This window comes from Amblyomma maculatum, chromosome 1 (genome assembly GCF_055883805.1).
Source record: "Amblyomma maculatum isolate TAMU_Amacu chromosome 1, ASM5588380v1, whole genome shotgun sequence".
NCBI classification, from domain to species: Eukaryota; Metazoa; Arthropoda; class Arachnida; order Ixodida; family Ixodidae; genus Amblyomma; species Amblyomma maculatum.
Window position 1 is genome coordinate 201644492 of NC_139344.1, and position 23776 is coordinate 201668267.

The window sequence follows — 23776 nt, forward strand, 5'->3', positions numbered from 1 at the left end:
TTTTTTTTTTTACAACTTATGCACCCTTGCAGAAGCTGTTTTATTTTGTGAAAAATTAACACAATAATTTGTCTGCATGTTCGTGCAAAAGTTGTCCGTGTGCCTAAGGCAAGGGCGTGTTACCTTTTAGTCTCTCCAAGTATAACATGGCTTTTGCCAGGTTAACATATTCAGGCAGACGGACATAGTGGCTATCGTGTCGGGCTCCTGAGAAAGAGCTCTCGGAATCGATCACAGCCGCGGCGGCGGCCGAATGTCAGTGAAGGCGAAAAAGAAAAAAAAAAAGAAAAAAAAAAGCCACCTGTGTGCCTTTGTTTCCACGCACGCTTAAGCAACCCAGACGGGGAAAAAAATAATATGCGGTGCATTCCATCACAGCGTACCTCTCAATTTGATGGTGGGAACAAAAGACTTCTTTAAGAATATAATATCCCTCGCCACTTCGCATCTTTGAGGTTCAACGTCCTCCACAGTTCGGCAACGCGAGAAAATTTCCTTACAGCGAGTTCAGTTTTGAGATGTGGACGTAGACGCACTGATAATGAGTTGTTACAGCTACCGACAGTCGTGCGGAATGCAGATGCGAAGTACTAACTGCCCTACACTGATCTCAGGTGCGGAAGGGCAACGCGCAAGATTTTGCAGGAGGACAGCCACGCGGGAGCGCCGGTTGTTATACTTTCTTCGTCGGAGCCATAGGACAGGCCGATGGCTCGTTACAACAAAAGCCGCACTGTAAAAAAATGTGAGTGAAATTACAGGTATTTTTATAGAAAACTTCTGTACCAGTACAGGGAATATCTGTTTTATCTTCATTGACCGAAATACGCTCACGAAAATAACAGTAATTTTCTGTTTTCCAGCCGAAACTTTGTTTGGAAGATTCGATATATTTTTTGCCGTCTGTTCTATTTTCTTACGCAAATTGATTTTTACTTGAATACTAGGTAAATTCTTAATAGAAAGCGAAATGGTATGACAACTCCGAAGATGCTGTCCGATGATCGCCTGCGTAACAATTTCGATTCGAAAGAAGATAACTAGTGGCACCACATTGAGGTCCGTTGTTGGTTGGCTCCTTACTACAGTGTTATCTGTAAAGCAGTGGCATCTGTTGCTTCTTTTCGGTGGCTAGACAGCGGCTGTTGCGAGGCCAACCTTATGGGCGCCATCGAGTATTGCCAGCGCCGAAAGATACTCGTGAAATGTAGTTGGCAAGGCTTCCGCCTTAAAATAGTGTTTATTGAAGAAATTGGCGCTTAACGCAATTTTATTGTTGTTACAGGCAGAAAACGTGAAATGCAAGACGAGAAAAAAAGGAGAGAGAGATATATTTGCATCATTATTTTCACTGCGACAAAAGAAAAACAGACATAAAGAATAAAAAAAACGCCGTATAACAGAAAATGTTTGTCAATTTACAAAAATTTTCTATCAGTTGTAAACAGAAAAAAAACTGTAAAATTACAAAAAAAATTTAAAAACAGAAAATTTCTAGCAGGACAGCATGCCAGAAAATTTCTGCATTTTTCAACAAAGATTTTTTACAGTGCGGGTGCACCAGGCAAGATAGCTTTACCTGGCCTGCAGCCGCGCTATCTCGTAATATAGAGGCCCGGGGCACCAACAAAGCTCAGCGCGGTAACGGCCCCAAATGTGGTAGCACAACGGCTGCATACATATGCAGACCATCGACGACAGCCGCGCGACGCAGTGATTATAGTAGTTCGCTTCTTTCCTTCCAGGAGACGCTAGCTGTGTCGCAGCCGCGCACCTCTCACACGGGTGCGCAAAACAAGCGAAGCTGACCCAGTGTGAGATACGCGGCGACCCCGCGAAGAAAAACCTGTTCGTCGCATCGGAACCGTGCGATCCATCACGCTCTATCGTGCGTTAGTCGAAGGCGTCCGTTTCTGCAATGTTGCCAGGTCGGTTATGGACATACTCGATCGCTACCCAATTCCCAGATCGCTGGGAAGTTGGTAGCGAAACAAAACAGCAAAGCGGGACATAATAGGAGCATGCGCCGCAGAATAAGTGGAGCCAAAATCACGTAGGTAGTTCATAATTTTGGCGGTGCACGTAGACGGGTTTATCTGGTCCTGCTCCGGTTTATCGAGCAGCATACACAGCGACCTGTCACTTTGTGTGCTTTGGGCTAATCAGTCTGCGTGAACGAATTCCTTCCTGCTCCCCTCTTCTTTCTCTCCTTCCGACCCAAGAGTTCGGGCACGAGGGTGGTCCTTCGCATGCTGCGGGTCGCTTTTGTCTCCCGCGGCGCTCTCAGGGCGACCTTACCAGTCAGCGCTCGGAGCGCGAAATTTCGGAGTGTACGCGAGGGTGCTATTGCTCTGCATTTACGAAGTGATAATCACGAGGCTGGTAAGCAGCGTACAAAGATGACACAACGTCATGATTTTAGGCTAGCTGGAAACGGAAAAGACAAAATCAAGTCAGCAACGTAAGACCTCATAATCCCTCATCATAAGCTGCCCATTGTTATGCAATGGCTTATTTTACAGACAGGAGAGGTAACAGGAAGATGCGGTACGCAAACGTTGTGTGTAGTGGCGCACGCTGTTGTTTTTTAATCTTCCGCTAAATGCAGCGCAGAAGTGTACAGGAAGTCTCGTGTGATAGTAATTTTTGAGGAGATACGGAGACAACAGTACTTCATGGGTGTGTATTTTTTTGTTGTTGTAGCTTTTTTGTCCGGCAAGGAACGCGAGTAAATTCCAAGCAGTAGCTCTTCAACACAGCAACAGCGAAACCTGTTGGCATTTCTTACAAGCAAGAAATTCTGAGCCTGAACAGTACAGTGAATGCAACAGCCCTTGGCAAAAGCCCATAGAAATGAAATGGGCTATCGTGGCGCCAAGGTTTTACACGGGATGAACCGTAAATCAGGAGCTTGAGCGATGTTTCTCCGTTAGAGGTACATAAATATAGGATAAAGTAAATTATATGAGTGACGCACAGCTGAACGATTGCGCCGGGTCCTTCATTAATACTTCCTCGCTCCTCGGTTGACAAAGTTCGTCGGTTACTGTAGAGGTTCCCCCTCAGCCATTAAACGGCACTGAAGGATAACCCCGCATTCTAGCCTTGTTCCGCGAAACGCACCGTCCTTCTAACAGAGGCCAGTTTAATCATGCGAGGCGCCGACCGCTTCGGGGCTGCCACACGGAGGAGCAGCTGCCCGCAGTCGCATCCTCGCCGGCCCCTCCGGCGCGCGCACACGGTGAAAGTGCAAACGGCGCGAACTTCGCTGTGCCAGAGAGCGCGGCCCACTGTGTTCTCCGCAGGAAGGTCGCCGGCGATGTCTAACAGCGGATGGGCGGAGCGGGGAGCTGGGACAGATTCATCTGCAGGCCAGCGCCAGGGGCTGAGGACGGGGTCCCCGGGCTCCTGCTTGACACGGCCATCGATCGGTCCCCGACGAGGCGAGCAACGGCTGACCGCAGACAGGAGGAGCTGACCCCGGGAACCATCGGCCAAACGGCGCCGAAACGCTATCGCACTCACCGTCTTCCGTGCTTTCAGAAGCTACTTTGCCCCCCACCCCGCACCTTGCAGCCCTTCTTCTGCGGCGGTCCTCTGTGAGGAGAGCGTTAAACTGGAACAGGCGAAGAAAGAAAGCCACAGGTTTGGCTCGCGGATGCTTGCGCGAAAAAAGTAGCTGCTCAGGTATTGCAGCGGCGGACTTCTAACGCCCCGACATGTTTTCACCTCTTGATCCAGTCGCAAAAAGAAAAGGCGTCTTTTTTTTTTTTTTTTTTTTCCTACTATACGCGTACCTGCAGCAACGATTAGGTTTCGCCTTGCAAGATAAGTGCCGCATGTGTGCTTCACAGCACCCGGCAATGAACGCCGTGTTTGCTGCAGTTCTCTCCTGGCTTTCTTTTTTTCGATTCCATTGCCGCTCTTCGTACACCCTGCAGCTTCACTCGACACAGATCGTGTCGCGGTTAGCCAGTCTGCAAGGAATTTCATCAAAGTGCCATAAAACGCGCGGTACCCGAGCCGCTGCCTCCGTTTCTAGAACAACTCCGCATATACAAATAAAAAGAAAGAAACCGCGTTTTAGAGACCTATCCAGTAGTACAAGACAAGATATCGCTGTTTGCCTTTTCTCTTGTAAGGACCACACAACGCTCGTTTTACTTGCGTTCCTCCCAGGTTTCCTTTTTTTTTTTTTTTCTCGTCACTGTGGCTAAGTTGGCCGTCGACGCTCGGCAGCAGGCTCAGCGCGAAACTACCTGCAGGCACTGGTCTTCCACACGACGACTGAATTTAAAACGCCCTGTGCAGCACGGTGTCAGCAACGACGACGATACACCATGACACCCGAGAAGTGAGGAAAATGCCTGCGGTCGAAAAGAAGAAGAAGAAAAAAAAAAGGCACTTCCTATTCTCGTATCGAGATTTCCTGGTAAAGGCGAGCTCGCTACCAAGCTCTCTGAGTAAGCGTGATTCACCAAGCTGGACGATATCTTTCCGGATAACTGGTTGTGTTTCGACAAATGCGCAATGAGCGTGGCCGGATACTCTAGGTACACAGCCATCGCTTTCGTCTTTCCATTCCGGTTAGTATTTGTCTCCACGTGTGCCCAGTACTGTACCTTCTGTATTCAATCCGATAACGCCGCTCTCGAAATTCTCGTGCGTTACACGTACACGGGCGAATGTACTTTTTACGACCTGCCGAAGCCACCGGGATGCACAAATAACGCTACAAGCAAAAGTACCCCGCTACATTCGGTGACACCTCTCACAGTTGCAAGTTGAAAACATGGAACGAAACTGGCGGCGCGGCGCAAAACAAGGGAAAGATAGCCTCGGTATCACATAATTGCACCTCCTTATGTAGTTAGCTGTAGTTGTAGTTTGCTAGTTCTTCGCTTTTCGTTTTTCTTTTTTTCTTTTTATCCTTTCTGCTGGGAGCACGGCCTTCACGTCATGTTTGGTATTCGCACCGACAGACTTGTCACGCCGTCGAGGGCAGATGTGTCTGTGCGCGCGCGCATGCGTCGAGAGCTGCGCGACCCGTCACAAGAGGGAAGGCGACTGGATGTCACATGAAGTAGAGATGCTCGGACAGCTTTGCGGCCGAAGCCGCACGGCGCATAAAAATGACGGTTTTCGGGCGAGATTGGCATCAGGGCATCTATACGCAGACGTGGAGGGGTGCCTGCAGGCATGCCAGCATTGTTAGCGAAATGAAATGAGCCAAGCTGCTCACGTACGCGCTCTTTTTATGCCGCTCCAGCGCAGAAGCCCATGTCTAAAAAGGCGCCGCCCTGCAGTCGAGCTGGGTGTAATCTGATGGCGGTCGGTCTACCATCACACACGAACGCCGAACAGGAGAGGACACGGTCAAGACAACGCGATATTGCCTGATACGACAGAGGACTCTCGGGGGATAAAAGGAACACGACCAGTGGTAGGCTCCTATATCTTTTTTTTTTTTTTTCTCCGAGAACTTACACGAATGCTGACAGAATATTACACTGAATAGAGCTGTAACATGGCACGAAATTCGCGATACGATTAGCACTTTCGCGTCGCTTCAATTATTATCTGAACTACATACACATAGGCGCTCTCCAATCCTCAAGTGTGGCAGAAAATTTATATTCGCCGATGCTTCTACGCAAAGACATCTTTGCCGCTCTTTATTTTTTCTTATCTTAAAGCTCGGACATTTTACTTCTCTTTTGAGATTTACCAGACATGAGGACCTATGGTAAATCTCGGGTTTCAAGCTCTATTTCGCTTGCCTCCTTCTTTTATTTAATGTGTCGTAACTCGGGAAGTTTGCTACATAACCTCTGTCTTTCTTTTTTGCACTCGTCTCAGTCGCCCAGCGATTTATCGTGTACAAGGCTCTCTGCTACTGCGGAACGCTCCATCAGCCCCTGACGCAAGGCTTATCCTCCCCATGCTCATGTGGTCACCCTTCTTCGGCGAGGATAAAGTTACGCGCGCACGTACGCTCGGTCCCAGTGCTAGCGTCATCCGTCTCGTCTCCAAAACGCAAATAAAGATGCTCCGGCGCTCTCTGACGAAACTGAACGCTCGTCGTGCTGCGATAGCAATGCGAGCGTCGAAGCAAAATAAAAGCGCGACCCGAGGTGAATTATTTGATCCCGCCAGGAGAACAACCAAAAATATAAAGTCTTGCCTATGTCAAGAGATCACGGCCAGGAACTGGCGCGATTTGCCTAATCGGTGCGGTGTTCGCATTCGAGTCATGAAACAAAGGGAAGCATTAATTTTCTAACATTTCCTACGCACGAAAACTTTCTTTTGCCTGTCCAACAGATATTGAAAAAAGTCTTGGCCGCCAAACGAAGGTCTGCATTATTTCCATGAGCGATACATTACGGACGAGAGCGGCGTCTTTGGTTGCCCGGCGTGTTTGTATTAATAACCCGGCGCATACGTTCCGGGAGACAGCGACGCCGGAACCGCTCGCGATTTGGGCCGGTCGCCCGGTTCCCGATAAACCTGGCCGATTCGTCTTTCTTACTGCCGCCAGAGACGTGGAAGCCGCCTTACGCCGTCCGGCGTTCGCTGGAACAGGCCTTGTTTTCTAAGGTCAGGGAGCGAATCTCTCGAGTCAGACATGTCGGTGCCGCTTAGAAAACAAGTCCCGTTTTCGCGGCGCCGCGATTGTATGACAAATGTTCACCCCGCGGAATTCGAAGCGGGTTGTTCGGCTTCTCCGCTAGGCCTGAGAAGCGCGCAACGTCGATGGACGCACCGGGTTTATGCCTGCGATGGCCGCGCAGAAGCCGACGCTTTCAAGCGGCGTGTGTAGCCTCGAGGTCTACAGCGCAGTTCACAAAAGACGCAAGCAAGGACGTTCAAGCAGAGTGCTCGAAACAACGTCATTTTCTCGTTGAAGAGAGCCGTACACAAGGGCCACCACTTTACCCGGAAAATCTTCGACTAGAGAGCATAACGTGCGCGCAAAGGGAGGAGGCTACGCTAAACCTGACCGCCAGGTGCAGGGTACGGCCGCACTTTCTCCGTCGGGTCAACCCGTTTGAGCCGCGTTGGCGTAGACGCGGCGTCTCGCAGCTGCAGCCAGCGCTCGAGTGCGCGCGCAGAGTCGGCCACCTCCGCTTGCTTTTCGGCGCCCCTGTCATAAAATGTTAATTCTGTCGCGCGCTCCACTGGGGATTATGCAAATGGAGGCGCTTCTCGCCTTCTCTGGCTGCACGCATTCTGCTGCTCCCCCTCTTCTTTTGCGGCACCTCCTCTTTTGCCCTGGGCGCTATTATGAGGCGCAACGGCGAGGCTTTTATCAGCGGCAGGAAGCCGTCACCTTGGGGGCCCCAGCTTGTACCTTTCATCGGAGCGACTCCTGTAGGGCTGGGGCGCGCAAAGTGGAGACGCCCCAATTGAAAAGAGTTCCTTCGCCGAGATCGCGCTCAGAGTGGGCTCCCGGGCTGCATCTCTAATGGCTATTTTCCGCGCCTAGGAAATTGCCCTTACCTCGGTCCCTTTTTATGGCCGGGGAAAAAGGGTTCCGGGGCCTGCTCTCCCCTTTCGGGAGCCAGCGACGGCTGAGGACGCAGCCGGCGTCGCATGCCGACCCGGGGAGAGTTGGTCCGATCATCTGTTCGATTGGAGGACCCGGATTAATGGGGAGAGTGCGCAACTGATTCACTGCGCTCAAGCAGCCCGGATGCTGAGCCCTTACTTCGCCCGCCGCCGGTTGGATTTCCGCCACAGCGCTGTGTATACTGTGCGCCTTCATGCCGAAAAGATGCTTTTGGTCGTTCGAGAAGTTCAGCGCTACTGTTGCACGGCCTGTTTTTTTCTAGACGCCGGTATGCGTCAGGGAAATTTTAATTCGTGGGACCACATCGTTTTTTCGCGCCGGTCTCCTGCCGCGCTGTTGAAACCAGCACGACGCGTAACAAGTAAACTTGAAGTATATTTCACAAATTAGAGTGAATAATATCCCTAGTTCATATTTCGAACAATTATAGCCCCAGAGGGTGCACTTAAGATCGCAAGAGTCTATCTATGCTTCCACAGATTTTCTTGAGCGCTGCAGCCGCATTACAGCAACGGGTTCGAAATAGTAAAGTCAGCTGTAACATTTTTTTTTCTGTTACCAATGCATCTTTCATTATGCGCTGTATCAATAAATAGCCCTGGTTTTCTTCCTTAACTACCCTCTAATGAGAGCAGCGTATTCCTCGTCGCAAAATCCCGGAGTTGGCAAAGCGTTGGCGCAGCTTGTGAATCTGACATAGTCGTAGACATTGCCCCTGGGCACAGCGATGGCACGGTCCAAGATTATGCGCTCTCCCATTTGCATCGGCCGCAAGCGCTGTGCGGGGAACGATGCCGGTCACAAATCTTGTGGGCGACGAGATCGCGATAGCGTCGTCTCCTCGCGAAGCCGTCGACGTGGCGCGACCTCATTTAAGCAGGCCCGATTACGGCGTGCAAACGCCGCATCAGCACTGCGCGTGGCCTTAGCGCGCCGACAATACCTCTTAGCGCCTCGCGTTGGTGGATGGGCAGATATTTGAGCCAGGTTTAGTAACAGATGCGTTGTCCACTTTAAAGCGACGCCCTCCTCTCTAGAAGACGCCCACAGCCGCTTCCTGACGCCACCACATGTATACATACGTGCACGGGACACTGCATGTAACAGAGGCAAGAGACGGCTTAACAATAAAAATGATCGTCGCCTTAAACATACATACAATACGTAGGAAACAGGTTCCAGAATATTCAGGAAACAAGGCATGCGGAGGCGGCAGTGCCAGACATGCGCCGTCCCACGACTGCGACGCTTCGCATGGTTTCCTGAATATACTTGGCCTTTGACGCCGGCCATCCTGCGTTCTTCCCACTTTCGCGAAAATGTTTTCATCGTGGTCACTATTCGTTCTTCCTTCAAGTCGGCGCAGTTACGCGCTTATTAATGCGAACACTTTCATAACACGCCGACGTGCTCTGCATGCGACACGGCGAGAGCTGGAGAGAAGCGCGTGTTCGGGTCAGACACGCTGTCTCATTTTCTTTTTGAATTGATTGGCGCGTTCTGTACCGTACGTCTTTATCGGCCTCCACGAGGTTTGCGATGCTGCTGTGTGTGCCAGCAGATGATTAAAAGGCCCAGACGACGAAAGGACAACAGCCGCTTTCTCTTCAATAAGGGTCAGAAAAACAGAGAGAGAAAAAGAAACAAAGATGAAGCATTTTGCGCCCCAAGCCTGCCTCCTCACTTATAACATTGCTACTCGGACGGCTGCGTCGCGAGAAGGACTGCGAAAATCTTAGAGCGTGGCGGCGCGTCTTTTCGACGCATTTTAATTGTATAGCGCTCCACGCGCGTCCACGCCCGAGGCCCGCCGAAATGGCAGAGCACGAAAACAGCTCGAAGCGCCACATGCACGCCACGTCAGCACGATGCACAGTTTCCACCGACACGGCTGAAAAGAAATGAGAGGAAAATAAAGAAAAGACTGAGGGAGCGGTTTTCACGAAACCGAAAAAAAAAAACGAAGAAAGGAAGGAAAATATCACTAGCACATGGCCGCCGAGGGAAAGAAAAAAAAAAAGCAGAAAAGGAAAGTGCCGGGCGGCTTGTATCTTTGGTCGAGCTGCTGAATCGACGGACTCTGCAACCGCTCGCCAGGCGACGTTTTGGCCACCGAGCGTACGCGACAAGCCGGGCAAATCTGGATTCCTCTCATATTAGATTTCCAGCGGTCAACTCGAGCAAAAGAGCCAGCTACAGCGACTTGCGAAGAGTCTCCCGTTTTTCCTGCTCCTTCTGACTCCCTTCCGCGCGTATAGAGGGCCGCCGTCGTGGCGCCTGGCTTTCCCATGCTTCTAAGGCTCGCATCAAATATCGCATTTGAGGTTGCTTGTGCGAAGCATTTAAAAAAGTAAAAATGCAAAACTACACACCTCTTTTACTCTCCATATTTTTCCTCATATACATATACGATGTGCACCTCTTTCTACGTAATCTCCTACAAGAGCTGCCCCTAATACTGTGATTTCGTTTTGAGCCAGAACGGGGCATCGTTGCAAAAGTGTGCCGAGAAAAGAAAACACCGCAAGCACTCGGTGCTTTTGTTGTACAAAATGTAAGGCAACAAAAGCCCCGAATTTCTAGCAAGGAATGCAGGGTACAGAAACGGGCGAGTTTTGTTTTTTCGTTTGAGACAGATGGTCAGAGGAAACGCCTCCTCCAAATTATGAAACATAATCTGCGTCCCTTCATTTAAACAGCTGCTCAGTGTCACGAGGGCTGAACGGCTGCATATTCCTTATGCTTTAAACGGAAGGTTCTTTGCACCACGCGTGCGCGACCGTAATTTCACGTAAGATTTGGCTCTGCTTGGCTGAGTAAACTACGTTCTGTAGCGAAAAACGCAAAACATACGAGCCATGCACCAACCGTGATGTTTCACATACCAGAACATTGCCGCGAGCATACGACGTCAAGGTTAATGTTCACCGCCCGGCCATGCTTGATAGCTTCACAGAGTTGCTGTAACATTACCGATCCTTCCTAGCGAATTTCTAACGATCAAGATCGCTCATTTCAGTTCAGACGTCTAGAAAAGTGCCTCCATGGTTCAGGTGATGACGAGGTAAGTCCATGCTGCAAAACCGAGTGCCGTGGTCAGAGACGGCACCCTATAGCCTTATCAGCAAGGAAAATGTCATGCACGCGTTTTATACGTCCGCTAAAGCGTGCTTTGATTCCCCTCACGAAGTGGAGCGGGGCATGTGAAACGGCCGTGAGTGCCAGCAAGAACTGTTCCCCACGCCCCGCCGAGAAAGCCAAAGTGAAACAGCCCCCGCGTATATCTGGGCGGCACCCCGGCCATAATGGTGCAACAAGCGCTCGGGTCGCGCGCTGGAGTTCCCCCCAGTGTCGGGCAGCCGAGGGCGATTTCAAGCGCGAAGGCGCGATAGGGGCCGAAATGACTCTCGAATGCGGCGAGCACATCTTAATTGAAAGGGTCCCGTCTTATTGGGCTCCCTTTTATCTCGCTTCCCATCCGGGGTGGCGAGGCGTCCGAAAGGGTGGTCAGCGCTCGATAGCGGCTCCTAATCAGGCAGTTTGTATGGGGCGCGTCTTCCGCCCCATTCAGCGACGGTGGCGCAACAGACGGTCGGCATGCCTCAGCTAAACAATGACACACATCACCACACGCCTCCCGACGGGCTCTATCGGTAGAAAGCAGGGCGCCGACAGCGTGCGCGACACTGGCCGAGATTATGGGGCCCGTGCTGTTATTCTTGGCGGGCGACCGCCCGGAAATGAGACGCCGCTGTCCGAGGCGCAAAAGGAGAAGCCAGATATCAGCGTCGGAAGTGACGTAGTCTGAATTTGAAGTGGCTGGGGAAAGCGTGCGCCCCCTGCAGGGAAAGACAGAAAGGCTGCAGATCACCGCGGCTTCGACGGCGCGGACTGCGTCGCTTCCCCGTTACACGCAGTTCGTGCCCGCGTGCAGCAGCCGGCACAGTTTTAGCCACACGCGAATGCAGGCCGTTATTTTGCTGCTGCGTTCCTTTGAAACATACGGCGGCAGTCAGGCACGGCGCTAGCAAGAACATTTCTTTACGGCTCGGCGTAATAGTCACGAACTCACAAATAAACGACAGGGCACGCACAGCCCTTCTTCACCGTCGCAAAAAGTGAAGAATAGGGGAGGGGGTGGCACATTCAACGCTATCTTTATCGTTCCCGCCGTAACTGACATGAGTCGTGAAGTACGACCGTCTTGTCTTTGTAGACGCGCGTCTCGGGTTATTTGTGTCGCGCATCTCCGAAAACGCGCGACGACGGCGTGATCGCGGACAGCGGGGTGCACCGAACAGGCAGGCCCCTTTTGATTCGGCGCATTGCTTCGGGTTCAAGTGTCCTGGTAGGATTCACACTGCCGAGGCCGGCGGCAGCAATTAATCACCACTGCGGGCCCTTGAGCCCCGCCAGAAGGACCGCGCCGTCCGTCATGGATTGCGGGCTCAAATAACTCAACGAGCCCGGCGCCGGCGTCAATCTGAGGAACGCGGGACGCCCGCGTGGAGGCCCCCCGGCGACCAATCAGGTGGTCGCCCGCTCGGAAGGAACGCGGGAGGTCGCTGCGGTTTCGTGCTTCCATTGATTGGCCTAAATGGACCCCGGCCCCTTGTTTTCCTTCCCGCTGACGCCTCGATTAGCTGTTCCAACGCGCGCACGAAGTGAAATTGATTCGCCCGCACACCAACGAAGAGTTCGCCCCTATTGCCCCACCGAATCGTCGCCGCCATGACGAATGAAGCGTACATGCACGCAACATTGGGCGCAGGGATTGAATGCGCGTCCTTCCGCCCACCGCGAATGGCCCAAACGTCTCATGTCGGCCAAGACTGTCCACGTCGCGTTCATTCACGGAGGCGAGCTAGCAGCAGCAATGCTGGTCGAGATAAAGAAAAGTTTTTTGGCTTGTGTGTTTCTAATCCTGCGGCAGTGGGCATCGGGTTTTGCTTTCGCTGAGAGTGCGCAACGACAGGCAGCGAGCTTCTTGTTGCGTGCTTGGTATGGATCACGTTGCCCCTTATCTGGAGAAGTGCTAAGTGCACCGACAATGTCGGACACGACGCCGGGCAAAGAGGATTGCGTGGCGGCCCAGGCGGACATTTCCATGCCGCGGTGGCCCTCGGGCCGAGAAATCCTTGTTTCCAGGAAGGATTACAAGGCGTACGTGTCTGCAATTTCGTTCGTTCTGGGCGCTGGACCATTCCCAGACGCAATTCTCGCCTCAGCCAAACGAGGCTCGCAGACCGGACGCGCCCTAATCCTTTGCCGTCGAGAAGCCCCGCATCTTGGAGGCACCACGCGACGCTTTCTGCTGCTCCGGACAAAGGAGACCTTTCGCTAATCGCCAGCCTCCAACAACGCCGCGGCGGCTCGCAAGAGACAAAACATCGCCACGGCTGTGCTGGCGACGCTTCCTTTCGACACAATCCAGAACCGCAAGGCGAAAAACATCACTCTTTGCACTGGGCTGAAGGCGTCCTTCGAGGAGGATGCGCGACATGAAAAAAGAGCGGTGTGAACTACGCGCATCGTGGAGATGCTGTGCATAATAAAGGGATTGCTAGCACTGCGCTTTCTTTCGTTCTTTTTTTGCAATGAGGCCAGAAAAGACGATAAAATAATAGCGATAAGGGGGATCGGCATTTTCGCGATCTTTGCTGATTTATATATCCGAATAGGCACAGCCAACTTCTTCATGTAGGCGCATTGTCAAACCATTGCTACTATTCCAGTGGTCATCAACAAGCCACGTGTTGACGTCATTGCATCAAGTATAAAGCTGTCACACCGTATTTGTGGATACCTAAAAGAAAAGACAACCGTGTATGTCGAATGTGCACTTTGTATGCTTTGCCTAATACCTGAGCATGGCAAGGTGGATGCACGTTTCCGCATTGCTCTCGGGTAATTATGCATGCTAGCCAGCAAGTCACCATGCGATATGCGCATGCCAAAATGATAGCAGGTATTCGGGGAAAAAGAAATCGCAGACGATCAATGAGATTCGTGCTGCATGTACGAATGAGCTTCACTTTTCTACAGCATGACACATGATTATATTATGGCCTATGCAAAGGATTTTAGGAGACATTACTTTCTTAATCATTTGTTTTAGCAAACCGCACCTCTAACAAATGAGCGCCTGGCCAAGTCACTTCATGCCAGCGCATTTTTTGAGGCTTCAAACGGTCTACGCTGGCGGACACTTTCGACATGGGGGCAATAACGCTCTCGCGTTCAAAAATACCGTTTTGCGAATGCGCCACTAGTGATCGCAACGCAGCTCAACATCGCACTCACACACGGGAACAAAGAGCATAGCGGTGGGGTAACGAACGGACTCCGAAGCTTCAAGTTGGTGGCAAACACGGAGCTGCTTTTTACCGTTTCGACAATAGTGAAAGGCAGTTGCGAGGCGCTCAGCGAACAAAAACCCCAGCCCGCTGGAACGCGCTCTTGTGGGAAAGGTGTTAGCGTGAGACATCCCCTCCACCTCTGAGCGCCAAGCACCTCGGCCTTCCCTTTTTTTGCATCCGTAGGCATCGCCTCTCAGCTCTTTTCTGACCCTCGGTGTCTGCTGCGCGAGCATTCTGCCGCCTCGCCCGTTGGAAACCACAAAAGGGTGCCAAGGAATCTCTGTCAACTGCGCTTAACTTGCGCGCGACATGATCCCGCGTGTGTAGCGCTGCACAAAGCGGCCACAATGACGACTTTTGTGGCCGCTTCTTCTGTCCTGCCAGAGTTGTGCCCCAAAACCGTGCCCAAGTGTGGACAAGCATTTTACGCGTTTCATGAGCGGGCCTCCCTCGCTGCTGCGACTGTAAGCCAAAATGATCCGAGGGGCTGGGCCCACGTTTGGTCAGCCGTGTTAACATGTGACACCTGCGCACGGTACATGGCCGTTGGACATCTTCGGATTAGGCGTCTGTGTGCACCGTGACTAGGAAGGCACGCTCCCCGGTGTGCCGGGCGTTTTTCTTCCCGTGGCGGGGAAACGCATCGTGGTGGCAGCTCACGTGGTGCCGTGGACCCCCTGTCACCTTTTCGGAGTCCGTAGCTAGGACCATGAAGACGTTTTTCGGCCGCCACTCCTGCCCCTATTGAGCTGAACAAAACTCTCGCGTCCTCTCAGAAATGAGCAAAGATGCACTGAAAGGTTGGCATCTGACACACTGAGCCAAAATCCTTCCGCGCGCCTGAGCAGAAGGAACTTGCGCGTTACGATGTTTACTCGACAGAGAACAATAGCCAGCACCTTATCGTAAAATTTTTGCGCGGATGATATAATAAATCTAAGCTTATGCCCCCGGAAAGGCAAGCGGATTATAGGTCTTTCTGTAGACCAGTTACTCTAAAAAAAAAAAAAAAAAGGTAGAAAAACTATTGCGCATCGCTTAAAGGGCAACTCCGGTGGTTTTTTCATCATTTTGTGTTTTTAATTGAATTACATTCCTCGGCACATCCTGACTCCAACACAAAAAACCGTTTTCCAAAATTCCAATTAGGAGTATTTTTAAAAAAGAAAAACAGCAAATCGAAACCGAAACTGATTTCACGGCCAGAAACGACGTCACATTTGACGAAATGGTGACGTCACACTCAGTATTAGAAAAACACTCGTACGTGCGTTGGATTGTGAAAATAAAGTGTGGAAATCATGCCGCACTGCATGAAATGTCTGAGGTAGTTCAATATAAACCTCAAAATTTCATAATCACGCGGGAAGTAGACATTAACGCCTGTATACTGTTTGTGACGTCAGAAACTCAGTGTTGCCCGCAGAAATACTCTCAACTTAAGCCATGAAAACGGCATATTTTAAAGCCGTATTGCGCATGAACGGATTATCGTACGGCACCCAAATTTTGTAGAATGCGTCAGGACGGAGAGAAGAACCTGTGGTAAAAGTTTCACTACAATATTCGAATGTCAAAAAACCCCCGGAGTTGCCCTTTAACAACAACGAAACGCCTTGTTTGCTATTTTTTTTTTAAACGTGACAGTGTCAACGTAACAGCGTTCTAGAAAAAATTCAGCGTTGTGAACGAACAATCACAAGCATGACTGTACATGGCCAGGCACTGATTGGTCGAAGGATTTTATGACATCACGAGCCCACTTTGTATCCCGAGTTAGGCGCGCTACTTTTAGGCTACACACGCCCGTTAAATCTGATTGCTTAAATATGCAATAAACTGTACGCTAGTGTGTATGCGCGAGGTATAACAGGTACAAATGTGGAAACAGAGAACTAAGAGTGTAGCAACGTGCGTGCACACGAACGAGGATGTGCAAGCGATGCCACAGACGGACGCAATACGTGCTGTCACGTCATGCCATTGAAGCCGGAGACGGTGTCTCAAGGGCCCTGTGAACACTGCACACAGTGAACTGAGGGTCCCCACTAAAAATAACTGTTAATGTATGAGCAGCGTGCGTAAAGAGGGAGAGAGAGACTCTAATGAAAAAAAAACAGAGAATTTCGCCGGCGTTTAGATTTCACTGACATGCTACTCTGTGTAGGGAGGGGAATTCGGGAGGGAAAGATTGAAAATGAATGGCGAGGAAAATAATAAAATTGAAGGGGGAGATAAAATGCGGCCACTAGATATGTGTTAAGGTGCTTCATGGAGTAATGGTATAAAATGAAATAATGAAATGCATGATCCGACAAATGTGCTTATAGAGGCTTGAAAAATACCTGAGGGAAACATGCGAGGTGAATTTAGAGTTTGTCAAGGAGTCCAATGTCTTTCAAATACGTAAATAAAAAGTTAATCGCGAGTCTCTGTTGCCTAGGGCAGGCTAAGGGACCTAAAACACTGCCCATTGTTAAAGGCACTGGGGAGAGCTTCTCCACGCTATGTTCATAATACGCACGCACATCAGCATACGCAGAGCACTCAAGCAGGATATGTTCCACAGTTTCAATCGAGCCACAGTTGCCACAATGCGGACTGTTCATTTCACCGAAACGGTATCGCAAGCCATTTGTATATGCACAGCTAGTTCAGACGAGGTCGGTGGTAAATAGTTTCTAGTTGGCGAGAAAACTTCGGAAGGAGCCAAAAGTTCTATAGCATCGCCAGCATCCGTTGTCTGTTCGGGCCGGACAATGTATACATAAAAATACACCAGGTTCAACACTCCCCATTGATCTGGGTCGCTTTAATACCGCTAATCACGCGGAAATACGCGCAGATAGCAGCTCCACATAAACGTCACAAACCAACAGAAATAAGAAAACGCGTTAAAAAAATCGTGCGATTTTTAGGCATTGAAACTAGGATGAAACTGTATCACTCGCCTCGAATGACTGTTTTGAAGTCAACTGTCGTGAACAAACCGTGAATTTCGTGGGCGATGGCTGCCAACATCTACTAGGCATCGAATATTTAATTCAAAACTTGTCCGTGTAGTGACAAGCATAAGCGTCTGTAATGAACATATATCCTCTATAAGGTCAACAATGCTCTCAAATGAAGCGAACTGCACTGTTGTGCTAAAAGAGAACACGAGGTCGCGCCACTGATTCGCCGCTCTAATAAACATGCATCTGCTGTGCTAAATTAGTTTTGTTTCTAGCTTTTTCGACATTGAGCCTTAACAGTTCTTAGTATCTGGTTAAACCATGGTTCTAACATATAGAGGGGAAAAAAAATAATATTAGGCACTCAGACGTATATCAGGAAGCCATTCAGTTGCTGGTGTCAGTTTCGTTTTGCTTTCCTCCATTATTATTGCTTTACCCGGAGCTCCTCTGCCCCATATTTCGTCGATATTATATAAATGTGTGAAAAAAAAAATAAAATAAACCCCGAATCAAAGCGGCCTACAGTGACCAGTCACACCACAGCAAGCTTATACTGACCATATAGGTGACGCTGTTATCGATAGTTCAAATCACGAGATCAAGAGGTCTTCACAGTCATTCGCATCTGGGGATTTAGCGTTGATAGCAGCCAAATTAAGCTTATCAAAATGATACACTGATATCGCATTGCTTGTCGTTAGTACCAAAGGCTGTCTTCGGCTCATATAGTTTCGGTTACTAATTATAACGAAGCGCACAGACCCTAAGGGAAGGGAGATCACTGGGACAAATGAGCAACTAACGCGGCGACTAATCTATGCCGCGTGGTGAGTGAGAAAAGCCGCAGCGGGCGAGCGCGCGCGCGGCGGCCGCGTGCTCGCTCCCCACGTGGGCAGCGCGCCAAGGGATCACTCACCGAGGGCGAGTAGAAGGCGGACTGCTCGGCGGCGCCAAGGGGCAGGAAGCCTTGGTCTCCGGCGTACGCCGCCGTCCCGTACATGTTGATGGGCAGCCCGGAGGCGGCAAGCCTCTGGTAGTTGAGCAGCTGCGCGTCGTACTGGCAGGAGCACACCGTCTGGCCGGTGATCGGGTCGGTCAAGACGGGGCGCCCGGACTCGCAACACGGCGTCCCGGCGGCTGGAGCGCTGCCATGAAGACTCTGAGTCGTCTGGCCTGGCATCGGGACCTGCCGAGGGGAGCAAGCGCCGCTCACGGTGTGGCCTCCTCTCCCGCGGGGGGTCAGCGGGGGACTTATGGGGGCGCCCCCTTGCTGCCATGTGTGGGTGGCTTTTCGCGTCTCTCTCGCCGCTGTTGACGACTTCCCGCGGAGGGCAGGCCCAGATTGGGGGGCGCGCTTTCAGCCACTGCCCCCGAGCTTCCTTCTCTATTATCGCTCTGTCTATGTCTGCCGACCGTGACAGCACGCCGCAGTGGTGGCCACTATCTGCGAGCCAGCAAACATGCTCTACCTTTCGCTGCCATTACGGAAAAGGCAGACCACACACACTTGCTCCGCGTCGACTCGTTTTGTTACGCTTAGCCACGCTCCCATTGTTGTCTCCGCTCACTCCAGCCTCACTCTACGGGGCGCCCCCGACTGGACGCGCAGGGAAAGGTATTTTGTAAGGTCTCTTGTCTCGCAATAGTTTAGATACCCAAGAAAGACATGACATTTACAGCCCTCAACCAGCGACGACAACATGTGCCTCCCCAGGGAATGATGAAACGCGCACTCATTTGACGGTCAAACAGGCGAAACGAACAGAGCAGACCCTGAGCGCATGCAAAAACAAATGCTCTCAATGGCAGCCGTCCGACTGCGAACGCACCGAGAGGGACAGTGATTCCCGCAGACGAGCGCAGTGTTTACAGTAGCGCGGGTATGGTACAGAGTGGAAGCCTGGAGAGCTCGGCTTATGTGCATGCGCGTGCTCACTCATTTGTAAACGCGGAGCTCCTGCGCACGTGTGTGAAGTGCCGGGCATACGTCTGAAAGCCCTGTCAGCGAATTCAAGCCAATATGATGAGTGTATATATATTGCAACACGAAACAGTGGGTTGCCGCCACCGAAGACGCATGCAGACAGATGATTTCATATAACTCAGGAATGCATATATGCCGTTAGACCAAATATGGAATTACAGCCCCTCGCTAACGCTTCTAGGCTTTCTATACGCACAGGGCCAAACTAATATGAGCCATATTTTTACTGGTTTGGTTTTTGGGGTTTAACGTCCCAAAGCGACTAGGCCCATGAGAGACGACCTTGTGGAGGACTCCGGAAATTTCGACCACCTGGAATTCTTTAATGTGCACTGCTGACATCGCACAGCACATGGGCGCCCAGCTTTTCGCCTCCATCGAAAAACAGGTGCCGAGGCCTGGATTCTATCGCACATCCTTGGGCACAGAAGTCGAGCGCCCTACCCCTTGTGGCACCACCCCAGCAGAGGAATTATTACTGGGCTGCGCTGCAGTCGCAATTCTCTGTGTCATACATCCAGAATATGCCGAAAGATGGTGCTAAATCTAGAAAACGCCGCCAATGACGCATGTGCGACGCTTACAGTCATGAATATATGCGGTCTAAAATGACAACACATTTTTCTGACAGTGCTCTGCTAATAATATGCCAGCTTATTGCGAAAAGCGCTTCAACTAAAGTACCATCATAAGTTAATTGCAATTAACTGCAAATAAGGATTCACTCAAATTATTCACTCTAATGATCCGCATGAATGTCCACTTTGCTGACATTTTTTTTTAAGGAGATTTTACACATGCCCTCACATGTCTCTAATCCAGGGTAAAAATGCGTGCGCCGGACGTGTTCCGTATAAGGTGATGCAACAGAGGTAAGACGAGTAAAATAATTTAAGTAAAAACAACAGAAAATGTCAATTCGACGGGCCTTCCGAATAATGACAAAAAGAAGGCAATTCGAGTGTCACAATGTGCTTAAGAGCACGAAGGAACTATACCTGAAGTGACCACCGAGTAATCATTGTCATCGAATAAATGCGATTGCGCTCATAGAGCGAAAACGAGCGCCATCTATCTACCGCGCCTTAAGGCGAACAGCGCTATACAAGCGAGGCTAAAGGCGAGTTTGAACCAGACAGGAGATGACAGGCACTCTGTAGGCTTTCCTTTCTCGCGCGTGAAAAGACCGTTTCTCTCCTGCGACCTCTGTCGGTTCCTTGCCGTTCTTTTCGTTCCCCGCCACAGAAGACCACCGCCACTTCTCCATTCAAGAGAAGCCTACGAGCGGGGCGTCACCTCCCGTGCTCCCGCTCTGCTTTCCGTCTTTCCCGGCACTCGCCTCCCTTCATTTCTTTACTTTTTCCTCGCCGCTTCAACTCCTCCCCGTCTTCCTGAGCGTACTTGTGCCCTAGGGGGTTTTTTCTTCTGCTCTAGCCAACTTTCTCTGCCCCCTCCACGAACGGCTCCCATCCATGCGTACGTAGCTCCATGACAGGTCCGGGCTTTGCACGATTTCAGTCTCTGTGGTGGGCACCGAGCGCCGCCTGGGGAGCACCAACGGAACTGAAGCTGGACACGAAGGACGACCTCGCGGTATCGGTATTTTATTGCTTGCGGTGGTCAGGCTCGCGAAGTGAAGGGCGCGGAATAGCCGATCTTGATAAAAGCGTAAGAGACGCGGTGGTTTATGAATATATCGCATCGCACGACGTCACACCCGCTAGCTGAACTTGGCTTACTTACAGGAAATGACTAAATATTTTTTATTCGTTCCTTTGCTTTTCATGTTAGTGCACAGCCAAAGGCAAGGGAAGCATGAGGGAAGCAAGGTGCAATTTTGACATTCGCTCAAGACACGCGAAGTTTTATTCGTTGTGGACTCGGATCCTCGCAGCTAGGCATACAAAGCCTGTATTTTCTTTTCTTTTTTTTTTTTTTTTTTAACAGGCTTACTTTGATTACGAGAATATACGCTCTCTCTTGCGTGCGCTGCAGAGGTGCAACAGACATCCCTTTGTGTGCCACGTTCGGCATGTGTGAGGATCAATCTTACTGCCGACGCACGATGCACGTGGTGCGTGAGTACGCCCGAATGCGTGTAGCTATGTAACGATCATTCACCTTGACAGGCTCAAGGCAGCTACTCCTTCTGTTTGCAAGTAATCAGTCTCCTGAAGCGCGGCGAAGAGAAATCACCTGAACCTTAGCAACCATGCGCAGCTGGGAACACGGAGCTCGGCATCCGTGTCCTCCGTCGGTTTCTAGAAACAAGATTCCTTTCACACCAGGCTTAACAAAAATGCCGATTCCTCTACAGCCTTTGCCGAAGCGGCACAAGAGTGCGTGACCGGGAGGGGCACCTCGAAAACCCTGCACGACCGAGAAGCGCTTGAACGGCGAGAGTGCCTTCTCGGACAAGCTGCACTGCAGAGAGGCCTTTTGAGGACTCGAAGGAAGTGGCAAGGATACTGAGGCGGCAACAAACTAACAGTCGTTAACCTGCTCACACCTGTGGATGTGGGTATCGAGCTTTTCATTCTTGGTGCGAGCCTTTCTGTTCTCTGCAGGGCGAACCAGCCGAAAGGGGGCATACCTATCGATTTCAAGATGACCACAGCTGACACAGCGGCCAGTCTAACATAGGTCACTCGTTTTCAGTGCGCGCACAGCCTCGCCCTCTCAAAGCTGCGGCCGCGTGTCGCCGACGGAGAAGTGAAGCACCGGCTGCGCATATATATATATATATATATATATATATATATGTGTGTGTGTGTGTGTGTGTGTGTGTGTGTGTGTGTGTGTGTGTGTATGTATGTGTGTGTGTGTGTGTGTGTGTGTGTGCGCGCGCGTGTGTGTGTGTGCGTGTGTGTGTGTGTGTGTGTGTGTGTGTGTGTGTGTGTGTGTGTGTGTGTGTGTGTGTGTGTGTATGTGTGTGTGTGTGTGTGTGTGTGTGTGTGTGTGTGTGTGTGTGTGTGTGTGTGTGTGTGTGTGTGTGTGTGTGTGTGTGTGTGTGTGTGTGTGTGCGTGCGAGTGCGCGCGCGGCTGTATAGTGTTTGCCAACATAGCCGCAGTGATAATTACCGAATTAAGTGGAATGAAGACGCACAACAAGAGCGGCGAAACAAAAGCCTCTCGGAGCTCTCTGACATACGCGCAACGCATTTACACTGCGAGCGCGACGCTCGCTTCCAATTTGGCGGTGATTGTTTGCAGCCGTGATTGTTCGAATTTGGCGGCGTAATTGCACTGCTCTTATTGTGTGGCCTCGCTTTGTTACTTGCGCTGCCCCGCGTTTTCTTCTCTTTTTCTTTAGCCGGCGCGGGTCTAGGTTTTATGAGCGGCTACCTCTGCAGCCGAGGAACAATGGCAGCTCTAAAATGGCGCTCCACCGAGAAGGCACCTGGAAACGGCGAAACGCCTCGCTGCAGCCACTGGGCATTATTCTTGTTTATATCATTGTAATTGTACACAAGCAAATAACAAGCAAGCCGACGTGATGTTTTTAAGCCCGTAAGAACATCTCTTTAGCCCGCGCCATCTTTCTCCGCGGGAGCAAGCCGAGCGCTCTTCCGTAACTCAGGACAGCGAAGGGGCTCCCAGTGCCTTGGCAGAGCCTGCACGCTCCGCTCTTAAGCGGTCCGGTGACACGTAAGAAGAATATTCGGGATAATGGCCCCACGCAGCCGCCTCAGGAGCCCCGCAGAGCTGCAAACAAAGTATACCTTGTGCAAAGGGCGCATCATCGCCGGCCGCTGGGTGTTGTTTGGATTCAGCGGTTTTGAAGCGCCAGTTACGAATGTCACAAAGCACCCTGGGGTGACGTGGACGGTCGGTGAATACTGCGCATTAACGACCCGCCGTTGTTTACTATATTTTACATCTCTTATATTCGGGCATAGCTTCGAAGTTATAAACCATCCCAGCGGTGGCGAGCTTCAATCATTCAACGAGTAACTCGGCATTCTGACACCTACTTTGGCTCGTTCCTTTATGTTACGTAACTGAGCTACGAAAAGGCGTCAGTTTTGCAAATTATCCGGAGAAATCGGTCCTTTGGTTATGAAGACATCTTCTTTCGGTCTCAAGAAATATGTGAAAAACGTTAGTAACTGTTTAGCTTACCTGTGCTGTAACAGGACTACGTCACACTTGACTGCGCTAGGGCCAATGAAAGCGGACAGTGGGAATTTACTGTTTACTGATACTATAACGACGTCGCTAGTACGGCTGTACGCGCGAAAGATGAAAACAACCCACTGAAGTCGGTTTGCTGACACACACACACACACACACACACACACACACACACACACACACACACACACACACACACACACACGCACGCACGCACGCACGCACGCACGCGCACGCGCACGCACACACACACACACACACACACACACACACACACACACACACACACACACACACACACACACACACACACACACACACACACACACACACACACGTGTGCCATGTGCACCAAAGGTATAGTTCTTGGAGGTCTAAAAGCAAAACACGCAAAAAAACCCAGCTGGTAGCATCAGGCACTGCTTATTTGTCGAGTAAGTTTTTATGTTGCTTATTCTATATCTGCGACGCGCACAAAAGAAAGCGGACTCACTGCTACACAGTACTTTGACTTTGCGATTTAAAGGAGCCTCCCTGTTTCGGGACAACAACATCTTTTTAAAAACAAGCGGGCAAAGGGGAGCGCCCGAAAAAATCAAGTCATGTTATCGCGATATTAGTGGTAATTGGTACTTGGTAATTTAGTGTTAATATTGGCAAAATAATGTTACTTTATCGCAGTCGACCTCTGTATTAGAGTGAGTTCGCATTGTTAATGATGTTATTATAGTATTGGTATCGGTATCTGTTGTGGATACGTTTTGGTGTC

At 50.6% G+C, this 23776-nt stretch overlaps 1 protein-coding gene across 1 annotated transcript in view; it reads right to left on the reverse strand.

The window, feature by feature from the left end:
* LOC146205361 (uncharacterized) overlaps window positions 1-23776 on the reverse strand; it is a 107092-nt gene that overhangs the window by 24350 nt on the left and 58966 nt on the right. The window contains exon 3 of the mRNA XM_084590021.1: window positions 17806-18075. Coding sequence (XP_084446147.1) covers window positions 17806-18069 — 264 coding nt within the window. The 5' untranslated portion in view covers window positions 18070-18075. The remainder of the gene's footprint in view (window positions 1-17805; window positions 18076-23776) is intronic.